General features: G+C 33.0%; 1 protein-coding gene across 1 annotated transcript in view; it reads right to left on the reverse strand.

The window, feature by feature from the left end:
* Nucleotides 1-1912: 1912 nt before the first annotated feature.
* The window catches only part of LOC136040806 (sorting nexin-5-like), a 35215-nt gene continuing 16193 nt past the window's right edge, over nt 1913-20934 (reverse strand). The window contains exons 5-8 of the mRNA XM_065725137.1: nt 18541-18665; nt 13142-13318; nt 4853-4918; nt 1913-2377 (exon numbers count right to left, since the gene is read on the reverse strand). Coding sequence (XP_065581209.1) covers nt 2237-2377; nt 4853-4918; nt 13142-13318; nt 18541-18665 — 509 coding nt within the window. The 3' untranslated portion in view covers nt 1913-2236. The remainder of the gene's footprint in view (nt 2378-4852; nt 4919-13141; nt 13319-18540; nt 18666-20934) is intronic.

The following is a 20934-nucleotide window of genomic DNA, read 5'->3' on the forward strand; positions in this document are numbered from 1 at the left end:
CACACACTAGACTCTGGCTCAATTACTATATCATCCTGAACTTCATCCTGAATCTTTTCCTGAACTTCTAGACGAACCATTAGTGCACTATATAACATTAGTATAGCATCATCATTTTCATTTATCATTTTTTTCTAACATTCTCTGTAGTAATGTTATGTAAAAGTGGATAGTACAGTTATTTCTAGTACAGTATCAGTACAGTACAGTATCAGAAAGTAAAGTGTCAGTATAGCTGAAATCATCGTGTAGACCCCATTTTCATTATGTCATCTACTGATGCAAGTGCAGAAAAAAAGGGCGTTTGAAACGTTGTTCTAGTTTTCTTTTACATTTAATCTACGAGTGCGAATGAAGAAGTTACGACAAAACTTTGTTCTTCGGTCCTGAGTGTTTTTCCTTTTTCCTTTTCTTCTTTGGTATTGCTCCACTCTTCTCCTTTTTTCTTGGCCCATAAGTTGCATTCTGTTTATTGCTTCCACTATCCCTAAGTTTTTGGGATTTCCCCAAAAAATTCGCCAAAACGGAGCAGTTAAACAACTTGAACCTAGATACATCAAAGCTTCAAATCCAACCCCACCCGCTCAACATGCGGGCTTCAAATCCGACCAACAAATTCAACAGCTTCAAATCTGACCCCCACCCGCTCAACGTGCGGGCTTCAAATCCGACCAACAAATTCAACAGCTTCAAATCCGACCCCCACCCGCTCAACATGCAGGCTTCAAATCCGACCAACAAATTCAACAGCTTCAAATCCGACCCCCACCCGCTCAACATGCGGGCTTCAAATCCGACCAACAAATTAAACAGCTTCAAATCCGACCCCCACCCGCTCAACATGCGGGCTTCAAATCCGACCAACAAATTCAACAGCTTCAAATCCGACCCCCACCCGCTCAACATGCGGGCTTCAAATCCGGCCAACAAATTCAACAGCTTCAAATCCGACCCCCACCCGCTCAACATGCGGGCTTCAAATCCGACCAACAAATTCAACAGCTTCAAATCCGACCCCCACCCGCTGATACAAAAAATCTCAGAATCTAAAATTAGGCTTCGTTAATTGTTTTGAACTTTATACTTGTGTACGGATATGAGTCACTGAATCTATTAAAGAAGGTGGAGAAAAGACCTATCAGCTCAGTGAAAAATTGCTCAGTCGTTGCGATCCACTAGAGCATCGCAATAAAGACCAGAGTGTACACATAAGGCAACCATGACACAGTTACTAGCAACCGACGATTCAGAATGAGACGACGAAAGTAGCGGACGTCTACACCCTGTATAAACGAGAAATGTCTCGTTCTCCTCTCTCATCATGTACGGTGCTGGATCAAGCCTGGCCTACAAAGAAATGCCAGAAAACCGAAAACACATAATCTATCACTTGAAACAGAAGCTAAAATTAATTAAAATTCACTGAAAAAGCCTTAGGACCATTGATTAGGATCTGTCAAATTGAGAACGCACATATAAGTCAGTCTAATTATTTCATCATCAAGTTCTAAAACCCCACAGCTTACGCAAATATGAACTATCTCCTTTTTAAGGCATTAATTTCACCTATTTTATACAAAACCACGTAAGGTATGGCGGTTCTTCTTTTCATTTATAGATCAACCTCCAATTTCTTTGACATTCTGTAAATTGGTTGTGAGTACCACATTTTATATAAGATGATGACAAATCGATGAAATTTTGTGGTTATTTGCCACATTTAAAAAAAAAAGTAAGAAAATATTAAAGTTATATTATAATATAAATATTAATAATAATATATAAATATTAATTATACTCCCAAATAGATTTATTGACTAAGAATAAAACCTAAAGTTTAGTATAAGACATGGAAGCTCTTTCTACAAAAAAAAAAAACCAACAAAACAACAAAAACAACTCAATAAAAACATTTCAAATGAGAATAACCGTTTAATTATTTGATAACAGGTTAAAGCACTGTTATTACTGAAATTGCAAATATTTAAAACTTAGGTAAAAAAAAGAAAAACAACAAATAGAATTCAGGCAAACCACTTAGCATTGTATACCCACGCTAAGATTGTCTCTCAACACTCTCCCATGTTAGCGTTGTATTTCAAACAAGGTTACTCACAAACTATTGACGAAATTTGCAAATCAGACCCAGCTATCTTCCAAGCAACCCTTTTTGTGTCCTTGAGCAACACCATAAGGTATATAAAACACAGCCTAAAACACAAAGACAGAAAGTTGGTCACTCGGGAGCCTTTCTCAATTCTTCCAAAGAATCTTGAATTGCGAGTAGGATTTTGTGCTCATACTTAGACCGTTCTGCAGCATATTCTTGAACAGTGGACAACAAGTCCTTAGATCGTTTCTTGACGAACCATCGTATCTAAGAAAAAAGTAAACAAATGAAACGACAAAAAAGATCATAATTACAAACTAAGGGAACGAGAAGCGGCTAGCCAAAAATTTAGAAATATCAGACGATTTTCCCAGGTTTCCCCACGTTGATGCATCAAAAGGTACAGATTAGACAATGTTCACTACCTAAATCAATTATATTCAGGCACATTCACAATGAGAGGGAGGAAATTGAGAATTTTCCCTCTTCACCCCCCCCCAAAAAAAAAAATAATTCGAATTTTGATATCATCGCTATATTTTTCAATACGTTCTTCTAATTCACCTGTTTTTGGTGTTTTGTCAAATCTCCCCCTCCATCTACTGGGAGCCTGTGTGGTTAGCTTAAATCTTTTTTATACTCTCATGTGATGGCAAATAATTTAAAATGTATGTCCTTGATGAAATTCCTAATAAATAGATAGGATTGAGGGTAGAAATCATCATCATTTTATTTATAGCCCATCACAAAAAAAAACTGGGCAGAAAGCCCAGAAAAAGACAAAGTAAAAATCAAGAAAAACAAAAAAGAAACAACAGAAATGACCAAAGATGGGAAGACTTCTGGCATTCAGTACAGAAATCACAAATACGCTTCTCAGTAAGGTATGTCGACTATCTTCTACCAAAAACCCACATCTGCATTTTCCGAGTTTCCGAGAAAATCACAAAATATCGTCTTTTTTTATTTCAGGAACGGAAGAAATTGACAAAAAAAAACAGTTTTTAGGTTAAGGGCAAAACATGATGAATCACACACAACGATAATCATTAAGAAATACAGAGATAAAAAGAAGAGAAGAGAAAGGAATCGTTAAATTAAACTAAAAACATGGCGTTACACCATCGAAGATATTCTTTCATGAAGATGTTTTTTTTAATTTTTTATTATTATTCTGACAGTTGCGACGGAATAATTTTGAAAATCTGAAAACTGATGTTTGAAAAGAAAGATGGAAGGAAGACACCCCCCTTCCAAAAAAGAAATCGGAGTAAACAAATATACTAAAATAGTCAGAACGTCAGAAGAATCAATTTCCACTAAAGTTTAGTCAATTCTGCATATTTTTGTTCAGCAAAGAAGACAACATTTTTTGGGGATAAAGCAAGAACATTAGAGTCTAAAATCAAGTATTCCTCCGACACTGAGCCAAAAGCAAGATGAACATTCCTTTTTCATGAGATTACTCCTTTTGTTGTTAAGTATAAACATTGTCTTCTGCATAATTTTAAATTAAAGTTGACCCTTGCATGATCATCCTAGCGTTTATATTGAGACCCAAAAGTCTTATTACAATTAGTATCGAAAGTATGAGACCCAAAATTCTTATTAGAACTGCTATGGAAAATATGAGACCCGAAAAAAAAATGCCTGACTAAAAACTACCCAACCAGATTTTTGTCCTGAAAATATTAAACAGTCCAAGTATTATATATATATATATATATATATATATATATATATATATATATATATATATATATATATATATATATATATATATATATATATATATATATATATATATATAAATTTATCAGACTTCTTATCTGTTAGTTTGAATTGTTAGTCCAAGTATTATATATATATATATATATATATATATATATATATATATATATATATATATATATATATATATATATATATATATATATATATATATATATATATATATATAAATTTATCAGACTTCTTATCTATTAGTTTGAATTGTTAGTCCAAGTATTATATATATATATATATATATATATATATATATATATATATATATATATATATATATATATATATATATATATATATATATATATATATATATATATATATATATATATATATATATATATATATATATATATATATATATATATATATAAATTTATCAGACTTCTTATCTTGTTAGTTTGAATCATCTAAGAGACTATATACCCTCGACTGAGCAAATATAGTGACCACGAGTTTCTACCTCTTTGAAGTTGATTGTACAGATATAAAATATGTGCAGACATAAAATAATAAAAACGATCAAATAATTTAGATGGTATCTGGAGAGTAAATGATACAAAACAATTAGGAATGAAAGACTTCCTAAATTGACACAACAACCAACAGCACATCCAATAATTGTGTAGAGGGGGGGGGGAGTACAAGAAAAGTTTAAAGACGCATGACAAATTTGTTTATATACATTTTTGCTACATTTCTATGTGTCAGACAAAATGCCAGGGGGTGTTCATATCAGGTAGCCCCCCCCCCTGGATACGGCCCTGATCACAATATGCAAACTTTTGAATGAGGGTGTACACTTGCATTATTCGGCAACATCAAAGAAAAATCTCTACGTCTCTCACGTTCATAATACCGATTTTTAACCTATTTCATTTTTTTTAAAATAAGTTTTCAATTAATTCTAAAACTGAACTACAAATAAGTTTTATTTATTAAATTTTTGCTGCCTACCTCATCTCTTGCTGTGTCTGAACATTCCTCTAGTTTTCGCTCAACTTCTTTCTGTTTCTTTGCAGCCTAAGGAAGACAAAATTAGCAAAAAAAAAAATAAAATAGATCAACAAAGATTGAAAGTAAGGAATGTAAATAAAACAGGTCATTGAATACAAATTTCGGAACAAACAAAGTTAATTTAGACTTTGTAAAACAACTTCAATTTTTTTTTACCGTTTTACAAAAAAAAAAAAAATGGAGCCAAGGACAATGAAATCCAGATTAGTATCAGTTACGTTCTAAGATACAGAGGGAGCATAAGCTAACAATAAATATTTTTGATCTTATTCGTTTTTGTTATTATTATTTAATTTTTCCGATTTTTCCGTTGTCATTTTACAAATACAGCTTTTGGAATATTCTTGATTTTATAGATTTAAGGAGGGTCCAAAATTATTCAATTTTTTTTTTTGGGGGGGGGGGGATTATCTAATTCTCAACCTTTTCTCTCCAGCAACTTAATAAATTTAAAGCAGGATTTCAATGAAGTTTCAAAAGAAGTTTTGGCTAAATTTTTCAAGTAAAGTGGAGAAGCCAAGAAGTAGAGGACAATTTGGCAAATACACATTCAGTCTGGCGTAGGGTAGATACTACTAAATAGCTGTATACAGCTTAGGATATGACCCTGAGTAACTCCACATCGATTAATTGTCCGTTACTCTCATGAGAACATCACAAATACCTATTTTACCAGCAATTGACTGGCACTTCCTAAGTTAAAATTGCAACCACTTTGGTAACAGCCACCCAACATCGACCTTGCGACCAATAAATCAGACTACGTCTAGCGTCTAGTCCCCGTGTTCTCCCAACACCACTAGATATCAAACAGTTCGTGGTAACAAACTGTAATAAGGAGCAACCCGGCTTAATAGTAAACGAAACTCTAAAAACGGAACTGTGATGCTAAAAGATACAACAAATGAATCAGATTTTCATGTTGATTTTAAATATATAAGTTTTATCAAATTTAGTCTTTACCATCAAAAGTTACGAGCCTGAGAAAATTTGCCTCATTTTGGAAAATAGGGGGAAACAACCCCTAAAACTCATAGAATCTTAACGAAAAGCACACCATTGCATTCAGCGTATCAGAGAACCCTGTCACAAAAATTTCAAGCTCCTATCTACAAAAATGTGGAATTTCGTATTTTTTGCCAGAAGACAGATCACGGGTGCGTTTTTTTTTTTTTTTTTTTTTTTTTTTTTTTTTTTTTTTTTTTTTTTTTTTTTTCAGGGGTAAGCGTATCGACCAAGTGGTCCTAGAATGTTGCAAGAGGGCTCATTCTAACGGAAATTAAAATTTCTAACGGAAAATTCTAACGGACATTTATTTCCCAAAGTCAACGGATCAAAATTTTGAGATAGCCATTTTGTTCCGCATAGTCGAAAACCATAATAACTAGGTCTTTGGGGATGACTTACTCCCCCATAGTTCCTAGGGGAGGGGCTGCAAGTTACAAACTTTGACCAGTGTTTACATACAGTAATGCTTATTGGGAAGTGTACAGACGTTTTCAGGGTTTTTTTTTCGGTTTGGGGTGGGGTTGAGGGGAGGGGAGGGGGCTATGTGGGAGGATCTTTCCTTGGAGGAATATGTCATGGGGGAAGAGAACTTCAATGAAAAGGGCGCGGGATTTTCTAGCATTACTATAAAAAAAAACAATGAAAAAATAAACATGAAAAAGTTTTTTCAATTGAAAGTAATGAGTAGCATTAAAACTTAAAACGAACAGAGATTGTTACGCATATGAGGGGTTCTAAAAACACTTTAGCATAAAGAGCGAGGTATTTAGGAGGAGATAAATACCTCGCTCTTTATGCTAAAGTATTTTTAGTAATTTCAACTACTTATTCTACGGCCTTTCTGATTCAGGAGTCATTCTTAAAGAATTGGGACAAAACTTAAGATTTAGCGTAAAGAGCGAGGTATTAACGAGGGGACAAACCCCCTCATATACATAATAAAAATATAAGAATATAAAAGTTTGTCACTTAATTTAATTCTTAAATTACGTATATTTTTAAACTAATAAAAACGTTCGTTAAAAATTAAAAGTTCTAGTTGCCTTTTTAAGTAACCGAAAAACTGGAGGGCAACTAGGCCTCCGCTTACCCACCCCTTATTTCTCAAAATCGTCTAATCAGAACTAAGATAAAGCCATTTAGCCAAAAGAAGAATTAATATGCAAATTTCATTTTAAAAATTTATATGCGGAGAGCCAAAATCAAACGTGCATTAACTCAAAAACGTTCAGAAATTAAATAAAAAAAATAGTTTTTTTAACTGAAAGTAAGGAGCAACATTAAAACTTAAAACGAACAGAAATTACTCCTTATATGAAATGGGTTGTCCCCTCCGCAATCCCTCGCTCTTTACGCTAAAGTTTGACTCTTTGCCACGGTTTTACTTTTTAAAACAATTAAAAACTTTAGCGTAAAGAGCGAGGGATTGCGGAGGGGACAACCCATTTCATATACGGAGTAATTTCTGTTCGTTTTAAGCTTTAATGTCGCTCCTTACTTTCAGTTAAAAAAACTAGTTTTTTTTTTATTTAATCAAATTAAGAAGGGAAGGTAAGGGGCATATGACATGTACAAAGACGTGGAAGAAAAAGCAACATATCAAACACGCGGAAACAATTTTTTCTATAAAGTTTGTAATAATACAGAAAAAGAAAAATTTCGAACTAGCCTTGTTTTAAACTAACATAATAAATGAAAAAAAAACTTAATAAATATTAGAAAAATAACCTATAAATAATTAAAATACAACAACTACTTAAAACTGGCTAAAGCACAAAGCCCTCGAGATCAACGCGGCATAGAAAATCCATGTCAGCTTCTTGGCTATATTTACGTAAGAAGTCACCACTTCTCGACGGAGAAGGCCTTCAGAGAGGCAGGATTGGGCCACAGTACATACAGTTTCTAGGCATGTCATAGTCCACTGCATTGTCATAAATAAAATTAAGGTAAACAAAATCTCTGCCGCTCTAAAACAAGGCTTTAAATAAATGTGTTAAATAAGTTTTGACTGAAAGTGGATGATGTCCAAGAAGAAACATTAGAAAACTTTCTTAAATCCGTTTTTGTTCCTTAATGCACTAAAACGTAAAAAGCGTTGTTTCCCTCTGGAAGAATTGTAAATATTAGGGCTACAGAACAAGCATGGGGGGTCATAGCATGTAAATACATACTTGAATATTTATTAAATATATCAGGATAGTAAATTTAAATATTATTATTAAATATATTATATTATATAATTAATATAATATAATTAAATATTAATTAATAAATATTATAGATTATATTTATATAAAATTTTATATTTATATAATCAATCAACCTCAAGAAAATCAATTAAAAAATTGATAAAATTATATTTAAATGATAATTATATTTATATAATCAATCAATCAATCAACTTAAAAAGATATTTTATATAATAATATAAATTTGACAATTAATATTTATATAAAGATTATATATTTAATTATAAAATATAACTAAATATTAATATTAATATTAAATATACTCTAACCTTTCACTTTCAGCCTTATAAAAATATCTGGGTAGCAATAAGTCATTCTTTACTTTTTAGTGTATTTAGAGGTAAAAGCGTTTTTCTTTTTATTCCTATTAGCCTTTGGTGAGTCGCTTAGGATAAAAGTCAATCTCTTCCTATTGAATCCATTCTAATAAAATCTTGCTTGTAAAACTTCATGCTGAGACCCGGTCTGTCTCTTTCTCAAACAACTAATAGCATTACTGCTATTGGTCAATCATTGCTGCCAATCATTGAAAGAATAATAAATAAATCGGCACCAGACTCTACTGGACTCTACAGTCCCTATTGGCGGTGCTGATGTAAGTTTCATGGCCTTTCAGCCAGGAAGTGCAATACGGGTTTGGGTGCCAGCCATCCTGTGCTTTCGCACACACTTCCAACTTACCTTCCCAAGATTTTTCCGAATACGCATCTACAGCTGAGTCGACTCTAGTTGAGCTTACAGAGTCACGCCAATAGCCCCCTTTCCAAACCGAACAACCAGTGACATCAGGACTCGAATCCCTGTCTTCATGGACAAAGTATTTCAAGCCTAGCGTGCTAACGCTAGCAATGCTTAACTAAAGGACTTGTGAATTTGTTGGGCGCTACCACAATCACGACCATGAATGAATAAAAATCTGCCAGAATGAACACAGTTTATTCCCTTATTGGCTCCATTATGGCGGAGTTGCATCTGGCGGTAGTAGCAAAAAGATCAGTGTAATTTATAACAGAGCCAGAACAATCAGAAAAAAACCCAATAAACAAAATCTAATAAATAACTGAAAAAAAAAGAATCAGAAAAATTGGTAGATGAAATGAAACACTAAGGCCGAAAACCAACTCAAACCACACAAAAACAAGATATGACTCTTAAAACTATCACCGACAGTTAAAATGAGATCCGACTTTTTGAATAAGTTAAATGGAAATATACACAACCTTATATATCTTTAAAAATTAGGCGAAAATCAAGAATTCAATTCTTAAGTAAAAGAGATTCATATACAGTTATGCAAATTTTGCTAGTAGTGGGTGCCAAGTTTAAAAAAGGACCGAAAGTGAAAAATCAAAGCCAAATATAGTAAAAAAGAAGTTAAACAGTATGGAGCCAAACACTTTAAGAAGGCGTAGCTTTCCTTTAAAGGCATAGTTATTTTCAGGAATCAATATATATTGTGAATGTTTAAATTTTTACATACAAAAATTGTTGTCCAATTTAACTAAATGATTTTACTTATTTATTTTTATGTTTCGTGGCAACACTGACGTAACTTTGGCCCTGACCTAAAAACTTCACAATTTCAGACTAACTAAAAGAAAAATCTTACATCGCATATTTTAGGTATGAATAGACCTAAGCCTTAGGTTGGTCCAAGGGATGAAGTTGTTTTTATTTTGTTTTCATTGGCACTTGAAAGAACATAAAAAAAATGATAAAGAGTGAGGCTTGGAATAGATTGTGATGGAGGAAGGGTGTGCGCAGCTGTATGGACCTTAGACGGCTTGGTGCTACAATGAGTTGTTAGTAGTAGTAGATTCTACTGTTTATATATTATTATTTATTCATATAGCGCAACACTTAGCAAAGAAAGAACAAATACTGCAATTTAAAATAAAACATTTAATAATTTAATGGATAAATAATTAATAATGACGATTATTAATTATAATAATTAATAAATAAAACAGAATGAATTGAAAACCAAACAAGAAGAGAACAAGAGGACTCCACTACTTTTGTTTTGTATTTTAGCCTAATTGATGATTTTTTTTCTCCTGTCAGTGTAGCTCAAAGGCTACACTGGCACATTGCTGTTATTTTTTCTTTTTGTTTTGTTCTCATTTTTTCTTTTAATACTTCGTCCTTTCTATGTCGGTATCGATAAGTTTTCAAATAAATAATGCAATATCTCTAGCTACATATGTACTTCGAATTGTGATAAGAATTGATTGACTTGTGAAAAGGATAAAAACGACAGGCGTTGGGAATGATTTAACAATTGCACTATTTCTCTCATTTCCTATGAATATTAAACAAAAAAAAAGTTTTTTTAACTAAAAGTAAGGAGCGACATTGAAACTTAAAACGAACAGAAATTACTCCGTATATGAAAAGGGCTTTTCCTCCTCAACGCCCCACTCTTTAAGCTAAAGTTTGACTCTTTCTCTTAACTCTACTTTTTAAAATAGTGAAAAACTTTAGCGTAAAGAACGGGGAGTTGAGGAGGAAAAGCCCTTTTCATGTACGGAGTTATTTCTGTTTGTTTTAAGTTTTAATGTCGCTCCTTACTTTTAGTTAAAAAAACTTGTTTTTTTTTTATTTAATTTCTGGACGTTTTTGAATCAATGCATGATTTGATCTTGGCTCTCCGCACATCAATAATTAAAACGAAATCTGCATATTGATTTTTTTTTTGGCTAAATGGCTTTCCCACAGTTTTAATCGAGAAATTTTGAGAGAAAAAGGAGCAAGGGAGTAGACATACTTGCCTCCAATTTTGTGATTGCTTAAAAAGGCAACTAAAACTTTTAATTTCTTACGAACGTTTTCATTAGTAAAAAATATACGTAACTTACGAATTAACTTACGTAACGAACTTCCATATTCGTATGTTTTTATTGCGTATATGAGGGGGCTCCCCCTTTACACCAAAGCTTAAATTTTTGTCCTAATTCCTTAAGAATGACCCCTGAATCACAAAGGCCGTAGAATAAATAGTTGAAATTACTAAAAATACTTTTGCGTAAAGAGCGTGGTATTACGAGGAGGTAAACCCCTCATATGCGTATTAATTTCTCCTTGTTTTAAGTTTTAATGATGATCCTTACTTTCAGTTGAAAAAACTTTTCATATTTATTTTTTCATTGTTTTTTTTTTTAAATAATGCTAGAAAATCCTGCGCCCCCTTCATTGAAATTCTCTTCCCCCATAACAAATTCCTCCATGGAAAGATCCTCCCACGTAACCCCCCCCCCCCATAAAATCCCCCCCCCCCCGAACCAAAAAAATTCCCCTCAAAACGTCTGTACACTTCTCAATGGCCATTACTATATGTAAACACAGGTCAAAGTTTGTAACTTGCAGCCCCTCCCACGGGGACTTTGAAGGAGTAAGTCGTCCCCAAAGACATAGTTATTAGGTTTTTCGACTATGGTGAATAAAATGGCCATCTCAGAATTTTAATCTGGTGACTTTGGGGGGAAATGAGCGTGGGAGGGGGTCTAGGTGCCCTCCAATTTTTTTGGTCACTTAAAAAGGGAACAAAAACTTTTAATTTCCATTAGAATGAGCCCTCTCGCGACATTCTAGGACCACTAAGTCGATACGATCACCCCTGGGGAAAAAAAAAACAAATAAACAAATAAACACGCATCCGTTATCTGTCTTCTGGCAAAAAATGCGAAATTCCACATTTTTGTAGATAGGAGCTTGAAACTTCTAGAATAGGGTTTTCTGATACGCTGAATTTGATGGTGTGATCGTTAAGATTGTATGACTTTTGGCAAATTTGCTCAGGCTCGTAACTTTTGATGGGTAAGACTAATCTTGATGAAACTTCTATATTTAAAATCAGCATTAAAACGCGATTCTTTTGATGTAACTATTGGTATCAAAATTTTTTAGATTTTCGGTTACTATTGAGCCGGGTCACTCCTTACTGCAGTTCGCTACCACGAACTGTTTGATCAAATTATTATGAAGAAAACTGATCAAAAAAATTACTGCATTAACTGGCTGTAGCATTCTCTTCGTCGCAGAAATGACTTGAGTAGGGCTGATAGCCCTACTGAAGACAACTGATCTACAAAAGATCGACGATTGAAGACAACTGTGTACCGTTCACGTTTCATCTTTTGACTGCCGACCTTTTGTCGATTGATTGTCTTCTGTCGATTCATACCCAGCCTATACCTTACATGATTCACCCCTTTTGTTTATCGATTGTCTTCTATCGACTCATACCGAACATAATTCATCCCCAATGTGCTAAATTTTCTGTAGCCAGCCTGTTTTTCTTCCTATTTAAAGCGTTTCTCTGTAAGCATGTTTTCTGATTCGTTTATCCTTTATTCGTTTACATTTTGTTTTACGCTCAAACGGATCCAAACAGTTCTCACTCTAATCATCCTCAGAATCCAAGAAACGCCGTAATAATACAATACAAAGACTATGGTAAATTCAAAGAGGGAAAACGTTGATAAAAGACAACAGGAATATGAAATAGAAAAGGTTAACAGGAATTACGGATTAGTGCCGCAACTGACCGCACTGCATTACCCAGCAGACTTAGAAAAAAAATATCTAAAACTGACTGAATTTTCCTGTATTAAAATTTAGATTTCAATTAAAATTCTACCTATATTTGGATCCGGTCAAAAATTATCTATATGCAGGCAGATTCTTTTATTCTTGAATTTTTGGCAAAAAAAAGTCGTACATTCGTTTCATTTTGAAAACTGAAATTTATATATTCTGCTTTGAATTTAAATTTTAGCAATTCAGACTTGGTGCTTCAGAGAAAGAAAAATTGGATTAATAAAACGTCTTGAATAAAACAACATCTTAAGAAACCAAATTTGCCAATAAAAATAGATACCAACAGAAGGACCGCAAAACAAACAGAGGCAGAAATTCTTCTCTAAACGACTACCCCATAATAGAAAGAGAAGGGGCTCAATCAACCTACCACTTCCCTCTTCTGTCCAACAGATTTCCCCAGCGTAGCATTTGCTTCCTGATATTCTATTAGCAGATCTTTTCTTCTCTGAAACATTTCCAGCTCGTTACAAGTATACGCCCAGTAGAAACCAGCAGCCTGTCCTAAGGTGACTTGACTTGAACTGATCGCTAATTCCATCCAAAACTGTACAAAATAAGGATTTAGCATTAGTCCCGAAAAATATTGAAAACATTTTCAATATTAAATATATCATGGAATATTGAAAATATATCATGGAAAACATTTAAAAGCATAATGTTTGTTCTAATATTTAGAAGGAAATCATTTCTTCTGGTATTTCAAAGATAAGACAAGCTTTGGTTCAGCCTACCAGAAACTTTCGTTTTTTTAGGGGGGGGGGGCAAACTCAGTACATACTAAACAGGTGGAACCTCGGCCAGCCACAAATATTGGACGTTTATATTTAAGAATCGGTGGGTCAATTCTTCGGTAGGAGAGGAGCAAACTCAGCAAAACAAAAAACAGTTGAATTATTGGGAAATAAATATAAAAATTTTGAGGATAATCCTAATTCTCCAGATTTTAGAGAGAGTAGCCCTGAAGCCCTACCTGTTACGTTACGCCGGAAAATGAATTGTCACTAGCCCTTATGAACATGGCTTTTACAACATTTCGATTTATTTAAGACCTGGTCCAGCCTGGTCAAAACCGATTTAAACTTGAATTAAATTAATTCATACATTTCTATGGTAGAAAACATAAACAATGGGTTAAATCTATTTAAATTGTATTTATTTTACCACATAAGACGCTCTGTTTAATAGCCCAAGGAGCCACACAGAGATATAAGCTAACAACAGTACCAATAAATCTAAAAACATTCATTAAAATTCGTTAATTACTCTTTAATAGAGTATTTAATTTACTATCCTTCACTTAATTACTGTTAACTTTATTTCTTGTTTATATAAAAAATATTCGTTTTATTCAAATGTGCTTTGTTTTGCCTTTTTAGGCTTTTTATAAAATCTATGGGTAAAACTTAATACTTTTATAGTTGTTATAACCGATTTGTCATTGTTACCATAATTACTGTTATTAAAAACTGGAAAATTACTAAAAATTCTAATACAACTTGAAAAAAAGCTAAGCAACAAAGCAAAACACAAAAATACTTAGTGAAAACTTTTTGGAGAAAAATAGCTATATCTGTTATAAAACTGTTTACAATACGAGTGATGTTTCCTTATATTTTTCCTGCGAAGGAGAGAGGGGCCTTTTTTATTCCCGTTGTTGTCCTTGGTGATTGGTTCACAATAAATCGTGAGCAAAATATTGAAAAATACCTTTAGCACGACCATTAAAGGTCTACCAATGTCAACTCACTTGCAATAATGTAAAGCTCCGTGTGCACCATTCTTTCCGAAACTTAGATTTACAGCCAATCCGGTCAATCCAGGCATGTTCAAGTTCTGTTCATTGGAGGTGGCACCAATTCACGAAAATCTTGGGGGGAAGGGGACAAAATATTGTTTTCTCCGATTTTTTCAAATGAAAATACAAAAAGGGATATTTTTATAAACCTAAGAGGGAGAAGATCAAATCTCTCCCTAATTGGCACCACTATTGATTGTTCCAATCCTGTCTTTCCTATCTTACTTGGTTCACAAGAGACTTAAAAATTTCTTGTTTTTCAACATGTTCTATACCCTCTTTCCTCATTTCAAAACTAGTTTAAGTAAAACAAGTTTTAATATCAAGATTTTTTTTTACATATATTGGAGTAAGCTTGCCACTTATAGTTTGAAAGCATCCCAAAGTTAATTTGAAATAAAATCCACAAGGTTTGAGAAAAAATCCCAAGATATGTAAAATAATAACATACATGTTTAATATGTTTTATTTGGTGGCACCCAAATCCTTGAAAACATCAAAAGTATTGGAAGCCCTGTCTCGGATGCCTAAAAGCCCCAAAACAACCTTTCTTATACCAACAACCTCATTAGCTTTCAAAGATCACAAAACACATTTTTCAATTTTATTGAATGCCCTGTTTCGCTTCCTCCGTGCAATAGTGCATCTTAGCCTTTTCATAAACAACAAAAGAAATTGAGTTTTGAGCTCTTTGGCATATATATGCAGAGCCTTCTCCGTGAATAACGCCTCCTTCGTACAAAATCCCAAGTTTACAGAGAAGCAACAAAAAAAAATTTGAAACAGTTATTACTATAATGCTCTAGGGGACACCATATTTAGATCAAGCAGAGTTTATACTATTTTTCTAAAAGTCAAAATTGTATAGGTCCAACAATACGGAGAAAAAACTTGCAAAGAGGAAAGATGACAATACTATACAAAGATAGATTGATAGATTTATTTCCCCTGAGCCCCCATGGATAATGACTAGAATAAATAAATAACAATAACAAAAAATAAATAGCCCTTAAAGCCACAGCTAAAAACTATAATTCTTTTTATTACACACCGAAATATTAATAACAGTTTAAAAACTAGAACACCATATTCAAACCTATTTCGATATTCCATAGCTATCCGATCAAACCACTCCGCCCGTCTTAGAGTTCCGAAGTCCCTACTGCTTAATAAGTGTTCGGCAAAGCAAGCCTCCCCAACATATACGCGAGACAGCCAAGATCTCCTTGCTTTCGTTTTTGCAAACAGCTAAGAAGTGGACAAGATATTCATAATCTTTTCCAGATGCTGGACACGAATAACAGGATCTTCAATATGACAGATCCTATTAAGGTATTCGATATTACACTCTCCATGGGCAGATTCGTAAATTATAAAAATACTGTTACAGTACGAAGGACATCAAAATACAAACATTGTTCGCTCCCTGAACCAATCTTAGGTCAATTCCCACCTAAGAAATGCGATTTTTTGATGATTTTTCTTTTGGCTGTTTAAAAATTATGGATTTTTTTAGTATAGTACGACATTTTCGTCTGTGTTACCACGTTGAACGATGAAAACAAACAAGCAAGACTAGTTCGTTAATCTTGACAAGACTTTTCACCCGTAAAAATTCAAATATTAACAGTCCGTTGATTCCTAAATACAGCTACATCGTCTAAGAAAAACTATGTTTTCTTAACCTCTTTGGTGCTACACGTCTGTAGTGTATGTCTCGCTGATTTGTTACCCACGTTACTTTTTTTTTAATTTGGCAACCATTACTACCAAACAGTGAATAACTGCAAACGGAGGACTTTTCTATTAAAAAATGGACTTCGGATTTCTCCTAACGGTTAATATATATATATATATATATATATATATATATATATATATATATATATATATATATATATATATATATATATATATATATATATATATATATATATATATATATATATATATATATATATATATATATATATATATATATATATATATATATATATATATATATATATATCGCTGTAATTAGTGTTTTAAGCTTTGATTTGAGTAAACATGGACAAAAAAACTACACCAATTGAGTTGGTGCGAAAACACAATTCCAATCAACTCAGCACGAAAATGAAATGCCATGAATGAACCACCACTAGTACTATCAATCCATTGCAAAACAAAGACGACAGAGCTGAGCATACTCCTCCTCCGTCCAAACACTGGTGGATCCGGGGGAATTGGGGGAACCCTCCCTCAAGAATTTTTCTTGCGCCCTCATTCCTTGTTTTTTTTCTGTTTTTACTCTTTTTTAAAGTAAATTCGTCTATTTGGTCAATAGTTGTCATCCCTGTCACATTGCCCCCCTCCAATTTTTTTATTAGCACCCTTGTCACCCTTCCCTCAAATTTTGCTTTAGACCCCCCCCCCCCTGCATCCCAATCTGGTTAAAGCTTTCATGAGGTGCCAATTTCCTTTAACTCCTTTTAAATATCTGCTTCCCAACTCATCAGGGGACGCCTTACTTCAGTTCGGCCTCAGATGGATGGCAAAATAATGATTTTTGGCAGTCAACAACCATTTTAATAATTCTTTCATTACAGCCCTACACAGTGGGATATAACCAGGGATAATACTGCTAATAAATCAAAAACAAATAGAGTGAATTGCATTAATTTCTTTATTTATTTCCCACTAATCAGCTTTTGTTATCCCTATGTTAAAGACTGCTGCTCAATTATCAAGGTTGTGATAATAACTTCAAAACTACTTTCGACAGTATTCGCTCCCTTTATTTCGTCAAAGCTATCGATAAAACAACTAGGAAGATAGTTTATAAGTGTACTATCACTTGTAAGTTTCAAACTAATAGCTACAGGCTGCCATTTCTTGAAATTTAGTCCTTGAGATATATTTCCAACCCAACCCAAGAATCGGAAATATACATAGTAAATCTGACTTCAAAAAGTATATTGAGCATAATAATTATTATTCTTAACAATTGGTGATTATTTTTTTAACCTTATGATCTTTCGAAAATAAATCTTGGAACTTTTAAATTCAGAGTGATATCCCTGTTTTAGGACCGTTTCGAGTTACAAGAATGTAACCCAGCATGTGACTTTTAGCCGTCTTGTAAGTTGCATGCTCTTTGATTTTTGGCGAACCGATTTGAGATATTTTTTAATTTTCAGTGGAAACCCTTGCTTAACATTACCTATCTTACGATTTCAATGATTTACCCCCCCCCCCCTGTCTGAGAAATTAGGGGGAGTACAGTTGTCCACTAAATTAGGGATATTCTAGAAAACACCGATTGTTTTCTTACAATAGTAATATTTAGTTTTACCCACTTTCATCAAAAAGATGGATTATGGAATTAAAAAAAAAGCACCTGAAACACAAAAGAACATCAACAAAAATATCAATAGACTTGACGCTCTAACACTGGGCTGAACTATAGACTAACACTGGCGAAGCGACAGACACCGTTTTGGACAGCAGACTATACCAGGCGATCAGCTTCTCTATTTTCCTCAATAGATAAAACTTTTTAGTTTTTTGTTTTTTTTTTGTTTCTAATATCAAACAGCAAGAGAAAGAAGAAATTTACGACAACGGAATCACTTAATTATCTTTTTCATAAAAAATAAATCCCAGAAAGGTAAAGAAGAGAATGGTTGAAAAAGGTATATTAAAGCTACACCTAGATTTTGATTCATTCATGTGGACAAAAACTTACATTGTTCTTTCTTTAGTACATAACATTAAAATAGAAAATAAGGGAAAAGCAGAGAACCTGAAGGTATTGAGCATTTAAATGAGTCATTTTCTTGCTTCTGTTACTGACACCATCAATCAGCAGGGTTTCAATTTTTTTCAAAAGCTAGTTCTAAATATATATTGATTTGAACAGCCAAAACCCACATCTTCTCTATGCGTTACTATGTGAAAATGGAACGGAAAATGGAAGAAGAAAAGCATACTTGAAAGTTTTTGAAATAAGAAGTCATTTGCGCGTGTATATGAATCATTTTCTTGCCTCTTTTGCTGACACCATCTACCGGCATGGACAAACAAGCTCCAATATGACCGTGCTGCCCGGCCAATCCTAGATAACAAATAAGATAGAGGAATTATTTCTTAGGATTATTCCTTAAAAGAGTTAAAAGTTATAATTTACCACCTATTTTCCCTCATTGAGTGTCCCAGGGATTGGTAGCTCTGCTGTTTCAGCGGAAAACAGTATAAGGTAAACAGTAAAAGGTAACATAAAGAGTGAAAACGATCAAAAATGGGGTTAAATGCCAAATGAAAATACTGAAGAAAACACGGAAAGCGAATATTTCGAGTATGATCAAGCGAATAAAATAATAGGATCAAGGAAAAAACAAAACCAAAAAACAAGCACGGAAATTACAACTAAACCAATGAAAAACCCCGACAAAAAATTAAATAAAATTCAGTAAAAGATTATTTTACTTCAATTTTTGGCGATTTTTTTCATGAGTTTTGTTGTACTTTACGAGCTTGTTTTTTGGTTTTTCCTTGATCATATTATTTTGTTCGCGCTGAAGAAGAGAGGCGGTTGTTCTCTCGAAATATTCATTTTCTGTGTTTTATTCAGTATTTTCATTTGGCCTTTAAAAGCCCCATTTTTGATCGTTTTCTTTCTTTATGTTATGACAGGCCAATGTGGTTTAAGAAAATATCAAGATAAAAGATAGATGTTATAAGCTCAACTGTAAAAAACAGTGTAATATACAATAAAATTAAGAAAAATGGAAAACGATCGCTGTGCTGATGTTTAATTATGTTTATTATAATTAATGTTTAATACGTCAAAATTACTTCCGCTCTTTTTTATAATGAATTGAATTTTTGTCTTTTAGATTTTGAACCTCCCTAACTTTTTATAATTCACAATTTTATAATATATGCTTTAAAATGTTACACCTTTTGTTAGATTTTATTAGATAGGTGGAATTATATATTATATAGATAGAAAATTACATAAATAGATTACATAGATAGAGTAATTACACGCATCTATATAGTGTATATACAATATTTATATTCGAGGGTTTCATTTCCTAATTATATACTAATCCATGTTTTTCCAAGTCTCTAGGAAATTTTTTGAGAATCCTCATTTTTGCGTCTTCTAAAAATACTGTCATTAAATGTTAACAGTAGACTGAACAGAAAAACGCAGCTCTAAAGAAAATATTATTCAGCAGAAAAAAAAACCAAATTATTTCCAATCAGCCAAAAACTTATCACTTTTCAAGATAGATTATTACCCATATGATTTAATTTCACCATCAAGGTGCTATTAGTTGCTGTTCAAGGCTATGAAGGTCAAACAAGCATAAAGTAACAAAACTACAGTGTTTCCATGGTTACGAGGTTATTTTTTATATGTTCAGTCATGTTAATCGGTTATTTATTATCTAATTTATTACAGTTGATCGTTGATAGTGATTTTATTGAGCTCATTATAGGTTTTCTCCCAGCCCCTCGAGCTCTGCTCTCTGCTAGTAAAATATTTATGCTATTGTGAATTTTAACTACGGGCCATTTTTTAGTTTATTTCATATTATAGACATTATTTAATATCATATTCCGACTATGTAGCATACAATTTAATATAAGAATGATATATAATAAACATAAGAATAAGAATATATAAACACATATATAATATAAATATAATATAAGAATAAGAATATAAATACACAAAATAAACATTATATATATTATGGCTGCGGAGTCAGAAGCAACTAAGTAAACGGTGTTAAGAAAAAAAACTGTCAAGTGAGGGCAAATCACCATTTGAAGCTGATTCAGGAATTGTACCTGTTACATTGATTAATCTTAGTGTAAATTATCTACATAGAATATATCAAATATTCCATTAAGAATTATCATGCTTCTTATGATGCTAAGAAGCTATGCTTGTATTTGACAAGCATGATACAATTTTCTGCTTAAAGCGATAAACTACGGCAAGAAAAACGGGCTCACACTCCTCACATTACCACCCAATCGCAGTCATCGCCAGCAACCGTTGGATATTTGTGTCTTCAGCCCATTCCAGTATCAGTACAACTAATCTACAGGGTCGTGGATGATCAGAAACTCTAAAGAATTGTCACCATTTACGACATGGCTAAGTTGATAGAAAAATCTTTCCCCTTAGCTTTCAAGCCGTCAAACATCCAGAAGGAATAAAAAAATCATATCCCCATTTCATCCAGATAGCATTTCTAATAAAGATTTTCTACGCTCCTAAGATAAAGATAGACTAAACGTGCTGGAGATGTATCACAAGGCTCACGAGAGGTCCCAGTTCCAGCCTCATCTCGCCTATACTGCCA

Source organism: Artemia franciscana, chromosome 21 (assembly GCF_032884065.1).
Source record: "Artemia franciscana chromosome 21, ASM3288406v1, whole genome shotgun sequence".
In the NCBI taxonomy this organism is placed as follows: Eukaryota; Metazoa; Arthropoda; class Branchiopoda; order Anostraca; family Artemiidae; genus Artemia; species Artemia franciscana.